We start from the raw sequence: 20,171 nt of genomic DNA on the forward strand, positions 1-20,171 counted from the left end.
TTCTTCCTTTTTAATTCCAGGCTGTGACTACCCATCCTCTGGCACCAAAGAGAATAACTATCTCATAGGTAGAGGAGAAACAACTTTCAGTGATCAGTATAAGGATAAATGACTTTATATTGTAGTCACCACAAGTGAGGCACATCCAGGCTGCATCTTCCACTTAAATCAACACATTCTGGACTTTCTCTGCTGATTATCAGTATTTACTCCAGGAATAAAGCATAACAACATTAGCCTCAGAAAAATAAATATAAATATTTATAATCCCAAAGGGATCTGTCAAAACCACATGATTTGGGGATCATCAGTTATTCGGAACAATCACAAATAGTGAGTTAAATATACTCTTTTAAGATGAAACCCAACCAACACCAAACTTCTACACTGTATTAAACATTCATTTAATTATTCAGTATGTATTAACTGAGTACCTACTACATGCCTCATTCTGTGCAAGTCACTCAAGGTTTAATAGTGAACAAGGCTTTTATAGTACCTGACTTCATGAAGTTTATAGACCATGGGAAAAACAAGAACAGTAACAGTGACCCGACCTGATCAGATTTTTCCTTTGGAAGGCTCACTCTGGATACTGTAGAGATAGGACTGGAGAGAAGCAAGAGTGGTAAAGAACCCCGTCGGAAGGAATTACAGCCATTATGCTGAAAGTATGGTGGCCTGGACCAAGAGGACAGCAGTGGAGGAGGAGGCAAGTACATGAATCAACGGGACTTGATGTTTGGATTTCGGAGGTGAGAGGTCTCCAACAACTTACTGATCTTTCCCTCCCTCCTGCCTTCCACCTGCCTACTTAGGATTCATGAGATGTGTTTAGTTCTCACTACTCACCACTCTGTAATTGACTACCAAACTCTATCTTTAGCTCCCACCTCTCCAATGACCTTCAGGTCCAAAATTTCAACTGTCGCTGGAGAACACCCCATGGATGGTAAAACTCACACTCAACAGAACCCAAATCAAAGCAATGAAAAAAAAAATCAAACCCAGAAAATCTCAATTTCCTTCTTTTTAATGCTAGCTCTGCCACCTTTTTCTGTCACCCAGGCTACAAACCCTACAGCCATCATCTATCTGGTTGTGAAGACTTTCTAATCTTCTGATACCTACACTTCTTAACAACTATCACTGATAACTGGACTCTTAAAAGATACTGTGATGCAAACCAAAAGGAAATATCCAAATAGCAATCCTCATTACCCCTCTTCTATTATAATAGGTTAAGTGGTCTCCCCACCTTCAGTCACTGTGCCCTTCAATCCTGGTTACACTCGTGGATCAGACACTCACACTTTTAATAGGTAGGGGAGCCACTTAATCTCGAGTTACTTTTAAAATGAGTTCTATTGGTTAAAATAATTACACACAAAAAGGACACTGAGAACAAAGATAAGAACAACTCTAATAGAGTATACTCAGAGTTTTAGTTTTTTCTATAGGTCTTTAGTTCAGAATAGGAGAGTATCAGGCAGTGAGGGAATAAAATTTTACCTCAGTAGCACAAATACCTGCTAGTCACTAGGAATTCAACTGGAACAGTGAATATGAACCAGTTCTTCAGATACAAGATCTGAGAAGGGGACCTGACAGCCACCTAGGGCACAAAGAACAGTGCCCATGGTAATCCACTCACCCCCCCTATGGCAAACAACAAATCTCGATAGAGCTCACCTTGCTCAAGGGCCTACAGAAAATAAAAGACCTTTTAAAAATACTGCAAATGGAGGAAAGAGAACATCATCTCTTAGAAGAATGTATCTCTGAAAACGATTAAGAAATATGTTTCAGGAAACTGGTATCCTTAAATAGAACAAAAAAAACATGACTTTTACAAAACAGGAACAGAAAGCTACAAGAGGATAAGAAAGACAACAAATAAAAGCCTTTTAAAAAAGGATGGAAGAAAAAAAGAGTAACTCCAAGGAGAATAAAAATGCATGGCATTAGACACATTACCTATGGTATTGTTGCCAAAATGTTTTAAACATGAACTTCAGCATGAGGAAACAATGAAACAAATTCTAAATGTGGGACATTCTATAAAACAACTGGTTTGGATACTTTAATAAGTCAATGTCAGAACCAAAATGCGGGGGGCAGAACTGTTCTAGATAAAAGGGAACAAGAGACATGACAACTAAATGTGACATATGATCCCTAATTGGACCCAGGCTCAAAAGCAAACAGCTGCAAAGGACATTATTGGAACTGGGGAAATTTAAATATGGATTGTTTATTAGATAATGTTGTATGAACGTGAAATTTCTTGATGATGATGAAAGTATCCTCATTTTATATATATATATAAATATAAAAGAATACAGTTGTTCTTAGGAAATATATAAAAGAATACAGTTGTTCTTAGGAAATAATGCAGATAAAATACCATGATGGCCTTAACTTGACATGGGATTATTCAGCCAAAATAAAATAAATATGTGTATATAATGGGGGGAGGGGGGTAGAGAGAGATTACCTATTCCTTATTATAGGGAAACACAGATAAGCATTTCCCTATTCCCATTGCTTATGAGTAATACTTAATTTTCCTAAATTCAATGCTCATCCAAAAAGCTGCAGTCACTGATAACTTTTTATACTAAAAACCACACTTCTAGGGGCGCCTGGGTGGCACAGCGGTTAGGTGCCTGCCTTCGGCTCAGGGCGTGATCCCGGCGTTCCGGGATCGAGCCCCACATCAGGCTCCTCCACTGTGAGCCTGCTTCTTCCTCTCCCACTCCCCCTGCTTGTGTTCCCTCTCTCGCTGGCTGTCTCTATCTCTGTCAAATAAATAAATAAAATCTTTAAAAAAAAAAAAAAAAAAACCACACTTCTATTTTTTTAAAATACAATCCTCTTTCCTTTTTATGAGGCCAGCATGACCTTGACACCAAAATCAAGAACATTACAAGAAAAGAAAATTACAGCCAAAAATCTCCTATGAATATAGATGTGACCATAAAATAAATATCAGGAAACTGAATCCAGCAATATGTATAAAAAGGATCATATATCATGACCAAATGGGTTTATTCCAGGGATGCAAAGTTAGTTTAACGCTTGAAAATAAATGTCACTTACATTAATGGGAAAAATCATATCATCTCAATAGATGTAGAAAAAGTATTTGATAAAATTCAACCACCATTCATGACTAAAACTGGCAACCCATAAATACCAATTGATGCAGACCTAAAAAACCTCTAACAAAAGTCAGCCAAAGGGCCAGAAAAGGGACAGCCTGACAAGTCAGCAACAGGGAAAAAAAACACCAAGCATCAGCCAAACACCACAGAAAAACCTGTGTGGTTTCACCTCCACTCAAGCCAGCAAAGGACAAGCAGGGAGGAAACCAAATTTCTACCTTGGCCAGGCTGTAACGAAGAATCCCATCCACCCACCACTGCCAAGAAAGTCAAGTAGGGGGTGGGACTTCCATCATCCCCAGCAGTAACGAGGACCCCCTCAATGTGGTTTCAGTGGAGAATGTGGATAATGCGGACTTCCACTCTCCTGTGGCAGTAACTGAAACTGTGGTGAGAGCAGCAAAAATGCACTACTCTAGGGGTGCCTCCGTGGCTCAGTCAGTCAAGCAGCTGACTCTTGATTTCAGCTCAGGTCATGATCTCAGGGTATTGGATCGAGCCCCGCACTGGGCTCTGTGCTCAGAGGTGAGTCTGCTTGAGGATTCCCTCTCTCCCTCTCTCCCTGCCCCTTCCCTCCACCCATGTGCGTGCACACATGTGCTCTAAAATAAATCAATTAAAAAAAAAAAGCCACTACTCTACCCAGCTAGAGAGGTATCAGTGGAGGCCTCTTAGAGAATCAGAATTCCCACCTACCACCTAGTAAAAGGGAACTTCCCACCCTGGTGTTAAGGAAGCCTGAACAGGGACCCTACATATATACCACAATTGGCAATAAGAAGGCAAAGTGCTCCCTTCCCCTACTGAAGCAATGTCAGAGGAAGCCAGCTAAAAACAGGAGGAAATTTTCTTCAAAGTTCTGGGGGCAATTTTTTTAGCCTAGAACTCTAGCACCATACAAATTATCAATCAGGTGTGAGAAAGCAGACATTTTTCAGACATGCAAAAACTCAAATGCACCCTTTCTGCAAGTCCACTGCTGTGGCTGTCTCCTATAAGAACTTGAATATGTACTCTGGCAAATGAAACAAAAGAACACAGGGGCCAGGAAACAATGAAATAGCAACATGGTGAAGGGACATTCCAGGATTACAACAATGTAGCTAACTTTGCACAGATCAGAACAGGAAAGTAGGAAGAAACCATCAAGAAGAAAAAAAAAAAGAAAGAAAAACCTTAAGACTGCAAGTCCACACAGTTCCAAAATGGCACAGAATGGTATCAGTAAGCCCTAATCATAAAGATAGATTCTACCTCCTTAACCTAAGTTCGTAAGAACTTTAAACTTTTGTCAAGAAACACAGGAAAGATTTAAAGAAGATGTAGACCAATAAAATGAAACCATTGAGGCTTTTGGCAAATTCAAGGTCCTGAAAGGCATCAGTCGCAAGTTTGAGAGACATGCCCCCCCCCTTTTTTTTGGAGAGACATGCTTATTACCACACTACCCTGCTGCTCTGAGGCTACCAACAAGGTCAAAGTCAAAGCCGAGTCTCATGCTCACAAAAGTACCCCAGCCCCCACAAAGACTGCAAAGTAGAGGCTTCTGTCTGCCAACATGAGGATGGAAGGACCCATGTGACACCCTGGACTGCTATCTATACAGGGTGGGTGTCCCCCTGTGCTTTTTGTGCAAATAAATGGAAAACTAATCTATGTATTAGCATATAGAGTATAACTTTTAAGTCTGGATGGATTGTAAGAAAAAAACATTTATATAACCCTGATGTTAAAAACATTCTCCTTCAAATGCGATGGCAATACACCAAAAAGAAAAGGATTTCCAGCACCCTACCTGGCCTATGTTGAATAGTATTTAAATACTCGTAATAACATTTTTATTTAAACACTCATAATATTTAATTTTCAGACTTAAGGATAAATAATAAAAGACTTGGTTCTGGCCATGGATCAGAACTAAAATAACCACATAAAAGTAAAAGTACAGCTTAGAGAAACTAGAAACAAGAGGTATCCTTCCTAGAGAGTGGAGAACTATGAAAGAGACACTGTTGAAAGTTAATGGAATAAGAAGGGTTAAGTAGCAATATCAAAATAAAACCACTATAAGAATTAGAAATAATAGGGGTGCCTGGGTGGCTTAGTTGGTTAAGCATCTGTCTTCGGCTCAGGTCATGATCCCAGGGTCCTGGGATCGTGCCCCGAATCAGGCTCCCTGCTCAGTGGGGAGCCTGCTTCTCCCTCACCCTCTGCCCCTCCTCCCTGATTGTGTTCTCCCTCTCTCAAATAAATAAAATCTTTTTAAAAAATTAGAAATAATATAAACACATAAAATACTGGAAGAGGAAGAGAGAATTACTATAAAGGTACTCATCTTTCACTTCAGGGAGTCAACAAATACTGCCTAAGATTAAATTAAGTGAAGATTTACCTAGGGATTATGGGTTAACCATCAGAAGAACTGGAAGTAAAATTGTTAATACAGGTTCTTGGGGGGATAGAGTACAGAATCAATGCTCTCCATCACGAGTGCTTACAAACTATTTTACGATGTGCATTATAACTTCGATTAAAATAATTTTTAAAGTTTGACAAACACATTCCATTGGTGAAGGTGTAAGGTAACAGGCACTCTCACATGCGGGAATGTGAACTGGCACAACCCCTGTGGAGGGGAATCGGACACCATTTAACAAAATTACATCTAAATTTACTCTCTGACCCAGCAATTCCACTTCTAAAAATCTATCCCAATGGTATAATGGTAAAAATACAGAAAGGCACATGCATAAGAATATTCATTACAACACCATTTGTAATAGCAACACTGGAAGCAATCTAAGTGGCCATCAGTATAAGATCAGTTGAATAATCCATAATCCATCCATCCAATGGAGTACTAACTATGCTGTTCCTATAGAGAAATGAGGATGATCCCAGACACTGCTAGAAGTGATCTTTTTACAAGGTACAAAATGAGAAAAAAGGAGAGAAAAGTGCATTCAGAATGCCACCATTTGGGACACCTGGGTGGCTCAGCTGTTAAGCATCTGCCTTCAGCTCAGGTCATGATCCCAGGGTCCTGGGATCAAGCCCCGCATCGGGCTCCCTGTTCGGCGGGAAGTCAGCTTCTCCCTCCATACTCCCCTTGCTTGTGCTCCCTCTCTCTCTGTCTCTGTCAAATAAATAAATAAAATCTTTTAAAAAAAGAATGCTACCATTTACCTGAGGAGCTGGTGGGAGAAAATGTGAATACACATATGTATTTACCTTTATTTTTCTAATGAAATGACAAATGCACATTTTTAAAAATTACCTATGAAGGAGGAAAAGAACAGAGTGACGAGAGAGGAACAGAAGTTAAACTTCTCTGACTATACCTCTTTTGCATATTACATACCTCTATTGTAGATTTGGCTTTGAAACCATAAGTATTTTATGTGATTACAAAACAAAAATTATTTTTAAAACGCACTCCCAAAAGATTAAAAGAAAAAAAAACTACATAGTAAGTTGGTGACACAACCACAGAAAAAAACTATTTCTAATGGTTTTAAAACAGTAACTTGACTATACCTTCTTAGTGGGATATAATCTAAAGACAAAAACAAAAAACAACCAAAACCTGCCAAATTAAAAAAACAAACAAAACCAACCTGTTTTCAGCCATCCTATTGCTGCTGAGTTGTGTGGGTGTTGTGGATAAAGCAAAAGTACTTATGTTGGTGTCACTGGATATCAGCATTTTTGGTATGAGAGATAAGAGATTCAGATACAAGGGTGACGAGGTTAAATAAAAATGCTATAGCCTTGAATTGGAAATATCAATATGAACAGTTTACCTTTAACACACACACACACACACACACACGCACTTACTTCCTAGTGCTGACCCCTAGAAAAGCTAGAATAACGGCTGACCTAGTAGCAAAAAAACAAAACAAAAAGAGTCCCGAAACCCAAACTATAATCTCTAATACCATTTCTCACCAAAAGGAAGCAAGATTCCTTAGAGAAACAGAAGAATACAGGTCTGGAGTAGGAAAAATAGAAGATAAGCTCAGAACATCTTGTCCTACCAAAAGGCAAGGGAGCTATTAAAAACTACCACAATACTGTCAAAAGGATTCTAGAAGCTAACATGAAGAAGCTGTCACCAAAGATAGGACAAATTAAACATCAGTGAGGAGAACTACAGCAGATTCAAATATAGTAAACAGGTTTAAATCTATGTGTGTTAGTAACATTTGGGAGAAAAAAAAGAGTCACCTTTGGAAAACACCAGCAAACTCAGTTTGAAAAATGAAGGGAATCAAATATTTATCCTGCTTTTCCTAGATGAACTCAGGGTAACCAAATAGTGGATATGGGTAAGTTTTTCTATATAGAAGTATTGTAGGTAGTATGAAGAAATGATAGATGCAAAATATCACCATTTTACAGCCCTTGATAAGTAGACCAAAAAGAAAGATAATCAGACATAATGTGCCTCCTGATGGAAGCACCTATCACCACATTTTAAGTATTCTTGCCAAGAAAATGAACTTGAATCTGATCAAGTAACTAAATCTAACTACCAATTTGTAGGAAATAAAGGGGACAGGACATATTAAACAGGATGCAATGTAAACTACATAGGTCAAACAACACACTTCCTCAATAAGTAAATTGCAAGGGGGAAAAAGACAAGATACTCATCAACCAACTGCAAAGTATGATCTTACTTGATTTAAACAAATCAACACTAAAAATATATATATAACTAGAAAACTTCAACTCTGACTAGATATTTGATGATACAAAGGAATTTTTTTTAGGTGTGATGTCATTGTTATGTTTTTTAAAAAAGAAGGTCTATCTTTTAGAGACGCATACAGAAATATTTAATAAGATAGGACAGGGACGCCTGGGTGGTGCAGTCCACTGAGCAACCAACTCTTGGTTTCAGCTCAGGTCACTGATCTCAGGATAATGAGAAGGAGCCCCACATCGGGCTCTGCACTGCTTAAGATTCTCCCTCTTCTTCTCTCTAAAAACAGAAACAAAAAAAGAATGAGATAGGAAAGTCGGGATTTGCTTCAAAATATCCAGGTCTAGAGGACAGGAGAAGTTATAGTCCGTTATCTATAAATGGAACTAAATAAGCCATATATTAGTTAAGTGTTTTAACAGTGATGGCCACTTGAGGGTTCATTGTACTATTCTATTTTCGTAAATGTTTAAAATTTCCCTTAAAAAAATTTTAAGAACAGTAATTTTAAGCACCCAGGAAAAAGAAAGGAGAAGTTAGATTTAAAAGACTAGAAGTGGGGATGCCTGGGTGGCTCAGTCAGTTGAGTATCTGGCTCTTGGTTTCAGCCCAGGTCATGATCTCAGGGTTGTGGGATCGAGCCCCACGTCGGGCTCAGTGCTCAGTGTGGGAGTCTGCTTCAGATTCCCTCTCTCTCTAATAAAATCTTTTAAAAAAAAATTAGAAGTGAACAGTACTACCAGCTAAACAAAGATAAATATAAATGGTGTAAATCTTATGTAGAACTGAATAAAATTTTCAAATATCATTTGAGAGGAGAGGCATAAAATGTTAAATACTATTGTTCTAATTATTCACATGTTTATCTTATCTAAGTGGACTTTAAGCTGCTTTCCTCCCAGCCAGTAAAAGGAATAGTGCTTTGCATATTTGAGGCTCACAGTCCTCCAAATATATTCAGTAAAATATACAACACATCATTCCTAACATACTCACAGAGAGGAAGCAAATACTTGGTCTATGGCTTAACAAAAATATATATATATATATATATTAAATGGAACACTTGCTTTGACGTTAACTCCAGGGGGTTCAGATAAGTGTGCCCATCCTCTCCAAGCAATATTAATGATAGCTGCCATTTACTCAACAATCGTTTCTCTGCTGAAGGTGAGATACAAGATCGCTTCTAATCCTCACAACCATCCTACAGGTAAATTTATTAGCTTCCTTCTACAAATTAAAAAAAAAAAAAAAAAAAAAAAAAAAAAAAAAAACTGAGGCTGAGAAACTTGGGACTCGGATGGGGACTGCATATGTCTCTGAGGCCCACATCCCCCAGCTCCTCTCACACCCTGGAGCACAAGAACTGTTTGCTTGGAGTCAAACAGCATCTTTCTCTAGATTGGTTTCCTTCCTCCTATTTATTCAAACAGACTAGGCTAGGTCAATAAAACATCCCTGAAACCTTTTCTGAGGCTCAAATGAGTTCGAAAGTTTATTTTTTCTCTCTCTAAATCTAACATGGATGGATTTCCCTTCAGCAACTTGGCTCAGCCCACTTCAAGTCTTACTCATCGAATGAAGTACACACATTCACTATGGAGCTCTTAAAGATCTCCTTTCTCACTGCAGACTACAACGCCTTCTCCCAATTATAACTCTCCACTTCTCCTCAGAAAAGCAAACACGTTACATAACTGGCCCTCACCTTCCAAACGCTCATTTATAATGTAACTTGCTAACCTTGGCAAGTCATCTTTGATTCTCCTCTTGCCCCTTACATGTAATTTGTCACCAAGTCCTGTCAATTCTACCTAAAATCTTTCTCACATCTGTCCTTTTTCTTTGAACAACCAAAACCTCACTTCAGGCCTTGATCTTCTACAGCATAAACATAGTTCCATAAACCAATGGTCTCCGATTTTTTTCCGTGGACTCCTTCCTGTCAAAAAATTTGAGCATACATCTGATACACATATATTTATAAATTATGAGAATGTCTTACTATACAAATATATAGATTCGAACACACAAAAACAGAAATTTTGAAGACTGATATAAAAACGAATGTAAGTTCTAACATTTTTTTCACACCCCAGTGGATCATCCTGTACAGGCCAGAGATATCACAGTTCTATACTGCTGCTGCCAGAGTCATCTTCCTAAAAACCCAAATCTGATCATATTACATTCCCAACTCAAATCTTTCGGTGGCATCATGTTCCAGGGGCATCCGCTTACATCTTCAACTCCATCTCCTCTAGCCCTTATTCACACGTCCTGTATTTCTGCCATACCTGTCTTTTACACAGTTCCCTCTGCCTACAAAGTCTTTATCTTTGACAGCCGCGGATTTATACGTTAACAGTATCTCTAAGAAAAAAATACATTCTAAATACTGTAACCAATTTACAAATTAACTTTGGGAATATAACCTATCTTTTTTATAGGAAGTTAAATATTTTGACCATACCTTTTGTTACATCCTTTATATGGCTCCTTTTCAAGTCCTAAATACTTGGAAAGAATGGGTATGGATTCCAATAAAAGTCAAGGAGACCAACTTCGTTTTTGCTTTCTTTGGTTTATTTTTCTTCCTTGTTTATCTTTCCATTTCCCAACAAAATCCTTTTAAGCAAAAAGGATGTTGTAAATCCAGAGATTAGTTCCCCCAGGGCCAGGAAAAATGCTGAACCTTTGCAACCCACAATGAGAATTCTAGCTAGGAGCTTACACACAGAGGTAACAGCCTGACACACATTTTTCTACAACACTCCAGGTTTTACCTTCCCTGTTTCAACTTCCTAGCTGCTGTGCAAAGCCCTCCACATTGACTGCAAAGGCTAAGATTAGAATGATGGAGTTGCACCAATACACTGTCCAGAAAAGTCATGAAAATTCAAGTGACTGACTTTGGGCACTAATAATGGGGAGTTCAGTCTCCAGCAAGACTCTCATTCCACCACCCCAAGTCCTAGAGAAGAGGCAGTAGGTCTTAGAGAAGAGCCAGAAATGTGAAGGACATCACATTTCAACTTCTGGTCTCATCCCACAGTAGGGAAAACAGGTCAGCTCTGCTACACAACAGGCCTCACAACAGAAGCAAGTCTGTCGTGCATTTTGGTAATGGGATCCTATGATAAGCAGTCCAAAATCAAGAGTGAAACAGAGCTATCCTAAGAAGCCAAAGCTGTTCACTGTACCAAAAAACAATTAGAAGGGGTTATCCCACTCCCAAGTCATAAAACTTCCACCGTTCTCCCTCTGGAAATGCCTCCTCCCTTAATCAAGTCTCACCTTTCTTTCAGTTCAAGTTTCAAGAGAAACCTTCTGAGAAACCTCTCTGTCTACTCCGATTTTTTGTTTTCTACACGACTCATTTGGGCCAAATCAAAACCACGATGAGATACCACTTTACACAAAGTGGTACAATTGCTTTGGAAAACAGTTTAACGGTTTCTTAAGCAGAGTTACCATATGATCCAGCAATTCCACTCCTAGGTATATACCCAAGAGAAATGGAAAACATATGTCCACACAAAATGTTCACAGCAACATTATTCATAACAGTGAAAAAGTGGAAACAACCCAAATACCTAACAACTGATGAACAGATGAATAAAATGTGGTTTACCTATACAATGAAATATTATTCAACAATTAAGAAGTAATGAAATATCTATATGCTATAATGAAATAAACTTTGGGACCATAATATTAAGTGAAAGACAAAGGATTATATATTGTATGATTCCATTTATATGAAATGCCCAGAATAAATCTACAGCAACTACAAGTAGATTAGTGATTGCTCAGGGCTCAGAGGGTTTGGGGGAATGGGAAGTGAAAGCTAATAGGCACAAGGTTACTTTCTGTGATGATGAAACGTTCTTAAATTGTATAGTAGTGATTGACCACACTTTTGTGAGTATGCTAAAAATCATTTGATTACACATTTAAAAAATAAATCTTATAGTGTGTTTATTACGTCTTAAGTTGTTTTCTAACTGCCATGGCCTACAAGCCCCTACTCAGCCCCAAGTCTGAATCTCTGACCTTACCGCAAGGTTCTGTCCCATTAGTCACTACCCAAACCTCTGGCCTTCTAACAGTTCCTGAAATGGGTCTAGGGTTTTCTTGCCTCGAGGCCTTTGTATACGCTCAACTCCACCTGGAATGAAAAGTCTTGCCCAGTCACTTTCAGGACTAATGATTTCTCATGCTTAAAGTCTCAGCCCAAATGTCAGCCCTAGAGTAAACCTTCCCTCACTGCTCTAAAACAGGACAGCCGCCCCTGCAGTCTCCCTCAGCAGCTCATTCCCTTTCTAGCACATCCACATGGCTTTATGAGAATTGATCTGTTATTTTTAACCTGTTGGGTCCACCAGACTCTAAGCTCCATGAGAGCAGGAATAGAATATGTATTATTCAGCATAATTCTCAATGTCTAACACAATTCCTGGCATGTGCCTAAAAATGGTAATTAACTTTTTTTTTCCTAATATGCCACGTCTTCACACATACTGTTGCTCCCTCTATTGAGACTACTGCCACCATCATCACCACTCCCCTGTGCTACCACTCTTGCCCTTTTCACACCTTTACTATCTTTCCTGTCTCAGCTAAAACACCTTCTTGATGAAGCCTGCTTTCCTTCCTTGAGCTGTCCTGGGAAAACAGTCTCTCCATTTTCTTACCTATTCAGGACTGGCTGCGTCTCCACCATAGCATTGATCGGAATGTATCATAGTGGGGGTTCGGGGGGGAGGGGGCCTGGAGGAAGTTTGTTTTGTTTTGCATTTCTGCCTCACTACTACCTTGGAAAACCTTAAAGTGAAGAAAAACCTTTTCATTGTTGTGTCCCTAGCACTTAGCCCACTACCAGGCACATGATATAGTACTACTAATCATGTCAATACCAACAATGACTAACATTTTTTCAGTGCTCAATATGTGCTTCACACCCTTAGTTCTATAGTGAGTGAGTGAATGAATAAATGGATACTCTTTTTGGTCACAAACCTTTGAGGTCACAGTCTGACAGGGACAGAAGACAGGTATGCTGGCTAATGCAGAATAAATACCACCACAAGGCCAAATGAGCTGCCCTGTTCTGTCCCTATGCCTTCAAATCAGAGTATGCTTTTCTCTGCATCCATAAATGTCAGGTTTCCTCAAACTCACTTAGAATACTTCCTTCGATTACTTACAATCCACTTCCTGCCCGTGGTGCCTGGAAACAATTTCTAGGATGTCACCACAAGCAATATTAAACTGCCAAGAGTTTCCTGCTGTATGTCTGCATTATCAGTTAAATTGCTTCATATTAACCACATTCTAGTCCACTGGGATCACTCAAACACTAAATAAGATTTAAACCTACCTGTCGAAGATTGCCAGTTTCCACTGCTCCTTTTATCCCTCTAGATAAAGGTCTGCTCAGGTTTAAAGTTCAGGAACTTTCCAGGGTACTACCTGCATACTGGTGACCTTTTCTTTCCCTGGCCAAGTAGATGTTTGGTTTGAAGCTAGACAATGTTCATTTAGATGAACATGAACTAAAAAAACACTCTTTAGAAAAAAGTAAGTAATTCTCTGCATAGACCAGGGCAATTAACTTAAAAACAAAAACTCTTTGTCCTCAAGAGTTCAGGTAGCAAATTGTTCTTTTAACTCTATGTACACTCAACCTGGAGCCTTAGTCAGGATCTTAATTCAGATCCTACCGTACTTCTTATATCATTCCATAAACTCTTTCGAAACAACTTTCTATGTCAGGTACCGGGTCTGACACAGGGAACTCAAAGACAAATAAGACAGTCCTGCTTTCAAGAAGTTTATCTCTAGTTTAATGCGGAAGACAGTCAAGGAACTGAATTTGGTGCTAGAACAGTGATAAACACAAGGGGCCAAAGAAACACACAAGGGGTACCTGGACTAGGCTGGGGAAGGAGTGCACAGATAAGGGTCACCTGTCCTAGGCTGAAGAGAAGATGCACAGATGAGAGGCACCTGGCCTAGGCTAGGGAGTGGTTGCACAGATGAGGGCAGCTGGCCAAGGCTGGGAGGGGGCTGAGGGTGCAGAACCGGTATCAGGGCAGGCTTCCCTGGGGATAGCATCTAATCTTTGGCAAATAAACTCCCATTCTCTCATATGAAAATGTGGTTAGTAGTACCTACATCATTGGACAGTTGTGGGAACTTGATGAAATGGTTCACATAAAGCAATACCACCATGCCTGACACAGAGATTGTGCTCAACCAGCCTTAGCTTGAAGTCTGATCAAGCACTAAATCTCAACACCTGTGCCTAGCAACACACCTGCTTTACTACTAATCATACAACAGACACCAGCTGTACAATTACACAATATTGTTTTTAATCAACTTTTATTTTTTAATAAGAGAACGTTAAGTCCTGTTCTTCACATTAACAGTCTAATTCCTTGATCAAAACTTTCTTCATTTCATTTCTGACATTTCTGGCATAAAATATATGGTTTTTCTTAGTTTTTTGATAGAGAAGGTATAAAAGAGAACTGCTGAATTTTTAATACAGGCCCAGCAATCATGTTCATAAAGCATTTATTGCTCATTATGACTCTGCAACATATAGTATTCCCCATTACACCCTCAGGGAAACTGAGGGTGAAAGAGGTAGCTTGTGCGAACTTTCATAGTCAGTTAGACAAAAGAGCTGGAATTTGAACCAGATCTGATTCCACATCATCAGCCTGACTGAGCCACATAGCATCAGAGATAAGAGGAAACACTGGCGGCCATAGTGCTCTGTTGAGGGGCCCCAGAGTGCTGTGTTCCACCCCCACCCAACACACATACACATACACACACACACACACACACACACAACTGTCCCTACACAACAGAGCCTGCACACTTAGATGTCAACTCAGGCAGCTCAACACCTTGAGCTAATTCCAAGGTAGAACAGTTAGTGACCAAAGCTCTGTTTCCTCCAAAGACTAGGGCAGCATCTACATAGACGGTCCCTAGCCACCTGTCCATCCCCATTCCTAGCTGCAGACAGAAGTTGCTTAGTCAATAGTCACCATAAATCAAACTATTTTTCATAACTTCTCTTCATATTCTTTCAGTCTCACCACAAGTAAAGCAAACATATTTCCCAAGCCTAAGCTTTTACCCCAGAGCAGTCTAGTTTCAAGATCAAAAAAGCTATTCTTTACACTAATTTCACACCTTAGTAAGTTCCCTCACTCAAGGGCTTAGATATAACAGTAACGGGTTCCACAAAACACACTTGAGAAATGTATGTTAACCTGCAACCTTCAAGAGCAAGACAGAGATTTGAAGTCTAGTCATCTGACCTTCCACTGGTTGGATTTTCATGCTGGTTCTGACACTGACAGCCTCATGTCAGGCAAGTTTCTGAACCTCTCCATAACAAAGGGAAGCATCTTCACAAGCGTACTCAGAAACACTTTCCAAAAGCCACCTTACAGTTGCCAAGTGCTATTGAAATTCAAGTTTACAACTCTTTCTTAGAGGCAGGAGCTAAACCTGGAGTACCTCCTTAATCCCAGTGCTTTACAAACCACGTCTTTTTACCTCCCAAACCTCTTAAGCTGTTGTTTGGAGCAAACTTCTAGCTTTCTCCCCTTGTTTCCACAAAATCAAGAATGAACAGTGTGCTCATCCATCCGCCTGTTCCATTTTCATTATCATAAGAAAACTTTTCTAGCTTCATTTAGCAGATGTCTCAGGACTGCTGCAGCACGTATGAGGCATTTAGCGAATGGGAAGCCTAAGCCAGTCAAGGGACTACGAGGATGGGCAAGGGTCACACTGCATGGACATCAACTGGACATGAGAGACAACATTTGAATAATTATTAGAGTTCGTCCTCAAGGCCCTTCCCTTTTCAAACTTCCCAAGCATTATTCTCAAAGTGCTGAAATAAACACATTCCTCAGACTTTCTTGTAAGCAGGTTTAAAGTGTCCTATGAAAGCCGTTTAAGGAAAAGCCTATGCTGTCAACTTTGTTTTTAAGCACCCTTAAACAATTCTATTACTCATAGAGAAAAATGAACATTTGTTAGTGATTAGAGATAAGGCATCTCAAGTTCTGGAGTTGAGGAAGGGAGAGGCCGAAAAAGGACCTGACGGGGAGAGGAGATAGAGTCTAAAGCAACACACCCAAATTGGACTGCATAAAAGTTGCACTTTCCAAAGTCAACTTCTAGGTCTAGAAGCAAGGCAACAATGTTTCAATGGGTTCTGAAGTTTGATGTTATCAACAATATCCCCAGAAAACTAATCCCCCACCGAGGACCCCAGGTGAATGAATGAGGGAATGTGCCACAGTGGATTACAAAGCCTTTCCAACCAGTATTCAAGATCAGATACTCAATTACGACACAGAGGCATCTTCCTTCATAGCCTTTGGCCCTTGCTGTGTGGAGACTTAACACAGATAAGAGAGGTAAAGGAGGAAAGGGAAAAGGGCCTTCCTCCTCAGGCCACCCAGACCTTAAGTCCATGAGTGGTCCCTAGGAGCACCTTAGGCGACTTTTTGTGGGGATCGCAGGCCATAAGCAGATCTCTCAGGACCTGCCCAACTCTCAGGGGCGCCCCAAACACACCCATTAGGGGAGTTGCTTCCGGAGATTTCTCGCCCTCCCCCCAACAGTTTTATGAGCATTTTCAGAGGTTCTATTACCCCGGGGAGGGGGCCACCTTGTAATCTCTGCGACTCCCGCCCTCAGGTGAGGAGGGGACACCTGACCACCGGAGCCGTTCCACCCCGCACGCACCCCGCCCCCGCGCCTCCCAGGATCGCCATGGCAACCGTCCCCCTCCCCGCGTGACGCCGGCACGCGGGGCGCCCCTCAGGCCCCGGCAACAAGTCCCCCGCGCCGCCCGCGGCCTGCAGCCCTCTCCCGGCCTCGCCGCCCCACGCCCGGCCCGGCACTCACTTGATCCTGGAGCCCATGGTCCCCGGGCCTCCTCATGGGCCCACGGGCCCCGCTCGGCGCTGCGCTGCCCGCCCGCCCGCGGCCGACCGGCCTCCCTCCGGCGCTCTCCCCGCCCCTTCCTCCCTTCCCTCAGGCTGGGCCCGCCCGCTCGAAGCTCGCTCCCTCGTCGCCGCCGCCGCCTCCCGGGGTTAATGTACTCGCTCCAGCCCGGCGAACGCCATGGTCGCCGGCGCGCGTACCGGGCGCGCACCGCCCCCTCCGCTTCTCACACAGCCACCTCCTCCTGCCCGCGCCGCCGCCGCCGCTGCCGCCGCCACCCGCGGGGGCTGCCGGGAAGTGTAGTCCGCTCGCGGGAGGCGGGGCCGCCTGAGGGCTGGGGGAGGCGGGAGCGGCTCATCAGCCCGCGGCACTTGCGGAGCCGGGCGCGCGGTTTCCCCGAGGCCCCCCGAAGGCTTCCACCCACCATGTTCCCATTGAAACCTCCACCTACAGTCCCCTGAATATACCCTAATCCTATAGAGACCCCCGAGCTCACCTGAAGAAACCTTCGCCCATTCCAATATTATGAGTTCTTCCGCCAGTAGCTTTGGCGTTGAGATAATGTCTCCCACTCAGGTCTCCGGGAAAACACAAGTTTTCCCTTTTTTAAATGCCATACCTTCCAGTAAGTTACGTAAGGGGGCCACAGACCCTCTTCTCTATCACGCTATCCACTTCCCCAACATGGTCATTGATGGACCCCTTAGATCTTTAAGGAGACCTATCATACCCGCAAGAACACTACCGGGGGCTTCGTACTACCCATTTAGTGCTCTGCTCTGCCCTGCCCCTGAGAACTTCTGCCTCCCTTTATAAGCCATTTTGGGGGCTCCAATACAGACAGGTCATGTCACCGTAATAGTCCCTGATAGAGAATAGTAAATCAATACAAATGAACGTATTTGAGTCAAACACCAACGCGTTACTGCCTCCTCTCCTCCTTGGGGCTCACTTTCATGAACACCTCAATATCATTGCCTCTAAGGCTGGGGAGATCACAAAGGAAGCAATAAAGACAGCTGCCCTTAGTACCCACCGTTCACTGAGTGGGTGAGTGTTCTCCCTGAACAAGGCACTACTGGTTCTCTACTATCTCCCCTACATGGTTAGCACCAATCCTCACAATAATCTTGTGAGTTTACCCCCCCCACACACACACACACATCCATTTCACAAAGAGGAAAGGTTACATAACTTGCAACTGGTGGAGCGGAGATTAGCATCCAGGCTGAATAATTCCAAACACATGTGACATAGTTATGCTTTAGGATGGCACCTTTGGCCACAAGTCAGAAGACATAGTAGGTTCATTGTTCACTTCTGAAATTAATCTTTTCTTCTCCTTCTTCCTCCTCTTCTTCTTTTACAATTTTCTGCTCTAAAATGCCATTCATTCCTTCTGCCATTTTAGCTTTTGTAAATTCCTTAGACGTCTCCCCACCCCTCAATCACTACAGTAGCTGGTCCTAGGTCCCAGCCAAGCAGGGAGCAAAGAAAACAAGAACTACCTCTTTCAGAGTTATATTCTGTATAAAGGTAATTTCTCTCTTTTGCCTATGCCTTGAGATTGTTGAAAGCAAAGAATGAACTTTTTTGAATTAAAGCAAAAAAAACTGAAAATCCAAACCGCCATTTTGAATTCAAAGTCTTTTGCACCCAGACACCAACACTGAGTTATAAACACCCCTAGGAGCAAAGCTCTGCTAGACAGGCAGGGCCTCTGTGGTGTTTATTCACCTTGTTTCCTATGAACTCTCTCCAAAGAACAGTTGTTATCAAGATCTTCCCCGGAATGAGCAGCCAGTTCAAAAGCTCTGAGCAGGAGACTATAAATAAAACAAAGATATTTGGTGGAGGGCAAAGCTGGCTCCTTTTCAAAGGAGGTTGTAGCCATCCTGGCCACAAAAATGTCTGGGTGCCTGCTGGGTGGTGTGTGTGTGTGTGTGTGTGTGTGTGTGTGTGTGTGTGTGTTGGAGTGGGAGACTGGAGGTGGGCTTAGGGGGTTATGTATCTGTCCAGGTGGCCTCTGAGACTGCAGGGTGGTCTGGGGAGAGAGTGTTGAACTGGGAGTTAGGATTCTGGCTTCTAACGCTAGCTGCACCACTGTCTAGCAGAGCAATTTAAAGCAAATGACTAGAAAATTGCCTGCTTCCGTTTCCTCCTCAGTAAAATGGCTAGAGAGATGAGGAGGAGCTCACATCGTAAGAGAGAGTATAGTGTAGGAGCTAAGAGCCCCGGATCTGGAGCCATACTTCGTGGGTTCAAATCTCAACTCTACCTCTTACTAAATGTGTGCCCTTGGGTAAGTTATTCACCCTCTCTGTGCCTCATTTTCTCTGTCTGTAAAATGGAAATTATGGTCGTAGATCTTACCGAGTTGACATGAGAATTAAATGAGTACGTGATACTTATACAGTATTTAAACAGTGACCAGTTTATAAAAAGCATACAAAAATTATCAGCAACTATTATATGCACAACTCAGCACAGTTTTGCTTTTATTATTAATAGGAATAATCTTCATAGTAAATAGTCCTGTACTTGGATTCAGGAGACCTGAGTTTCCAACCCAGAATGTAATTGTTTACATTCCAAGTCAGAATTTAGTTCAGCTGTAAATGATAGAAGACTGAAATAACAGTAACCGGGAAAAAAAAGAGTTTCTCTTTCACATAAGGTCTGGGGATGAACATTCCAGAGCTGGTATGGCAGTTCTATAAAGCATTCTCTGAGATTGAAGGCATAGAAACAAGACAGGGCAGCTGATTTGGCCTTGTGGTGGTGTTTATTCTGCATTTGCCTGTATACCTGTCTTCTGTTTCTGTCAGACTCTTTGAGGTTGGTGGCCCAGAATTCTATCTTATTGTGCCCCTGTTCTCCCAATGAGCTTCCACCCTGTGATCCAGAAGAGCTGCTTGAACTCAAGCCATCTAATCTGCAACCCAGCCAGCAGAAGGAAAGAAGGTCATGCCCAATTCTAACCCCTAATCTTTAAGTACACTTCCCTGGAGTTCCTCACACCACTTCCATTTACATTCTATTGGCCTTGGCCGAAACTTAGTTAGACAACCACATCTCATTAGCAAATATAGCCCTTTTTTCAGAAAATCATGTGCACAGCTGAAGGGGTTCATTTCCAGGGAAGAAAGGGAGAAAAGATATTGCAAGACAACTGGCAGTCTCAGCCAAGCCATGCTTGGCTATATGACATTGGGCAAGTCACTGTATTTCTCTGGGCCTCAGTTTCCCTATACCCAAAGTAAGAGAATTAGGCCAGATGATCTCTCTTCAAATCC

General features: G+C 41.7%; 1 protein-coding gene across 4 annotated transcripts in view; it reads right to left on the reverse strand.

Annotated features, from left to right (window-relative positions):
* Nucleotides 1-17,025, reverse strand: part of DENND1A (DENN domain containing 1A) — a 489,670-nt gene extending 472,645 nt beyond the window's left edge. For 3 of the 4 annotated variants that reach the window (XM_040631857.1, XM_040631858.1, XM_040631855.1), the window contains exon 1: nucleotides 16,837-17,025. In XM_040631857.1, coding sequence (XP_040487791.1) covers nucleotides 16,837-16,853 — 17 coding nt within the window. In that variant the 5' untranslated portion in view covers nucleotides 16,854-17,025. The remainder of the gene's footprint in view (nucleotides 1-16,836) is intronic. The other variant, XM_040631859.1, reaches the window with a different exon arrangement.
* Between the last annotated feature and the right edge of the window lie 3,146 nt (nucleotides 17,026-20,171).

This window comes from Ursus maritimus, unplaced genomic scaffold, assembly GCF_017311325.1.
Source record: "Ursus maritimus isolate PB19 unplaced genomic scaffold, ASM1731132v1 scaffold_17, whole genome shotgun sequence".
Classification (NCBI taxonomy): Eukaryota; Metazoa; Chordata; class Mammalia; order Carnivora; family Ursidae; genus Ursus; species Ursus maritimus.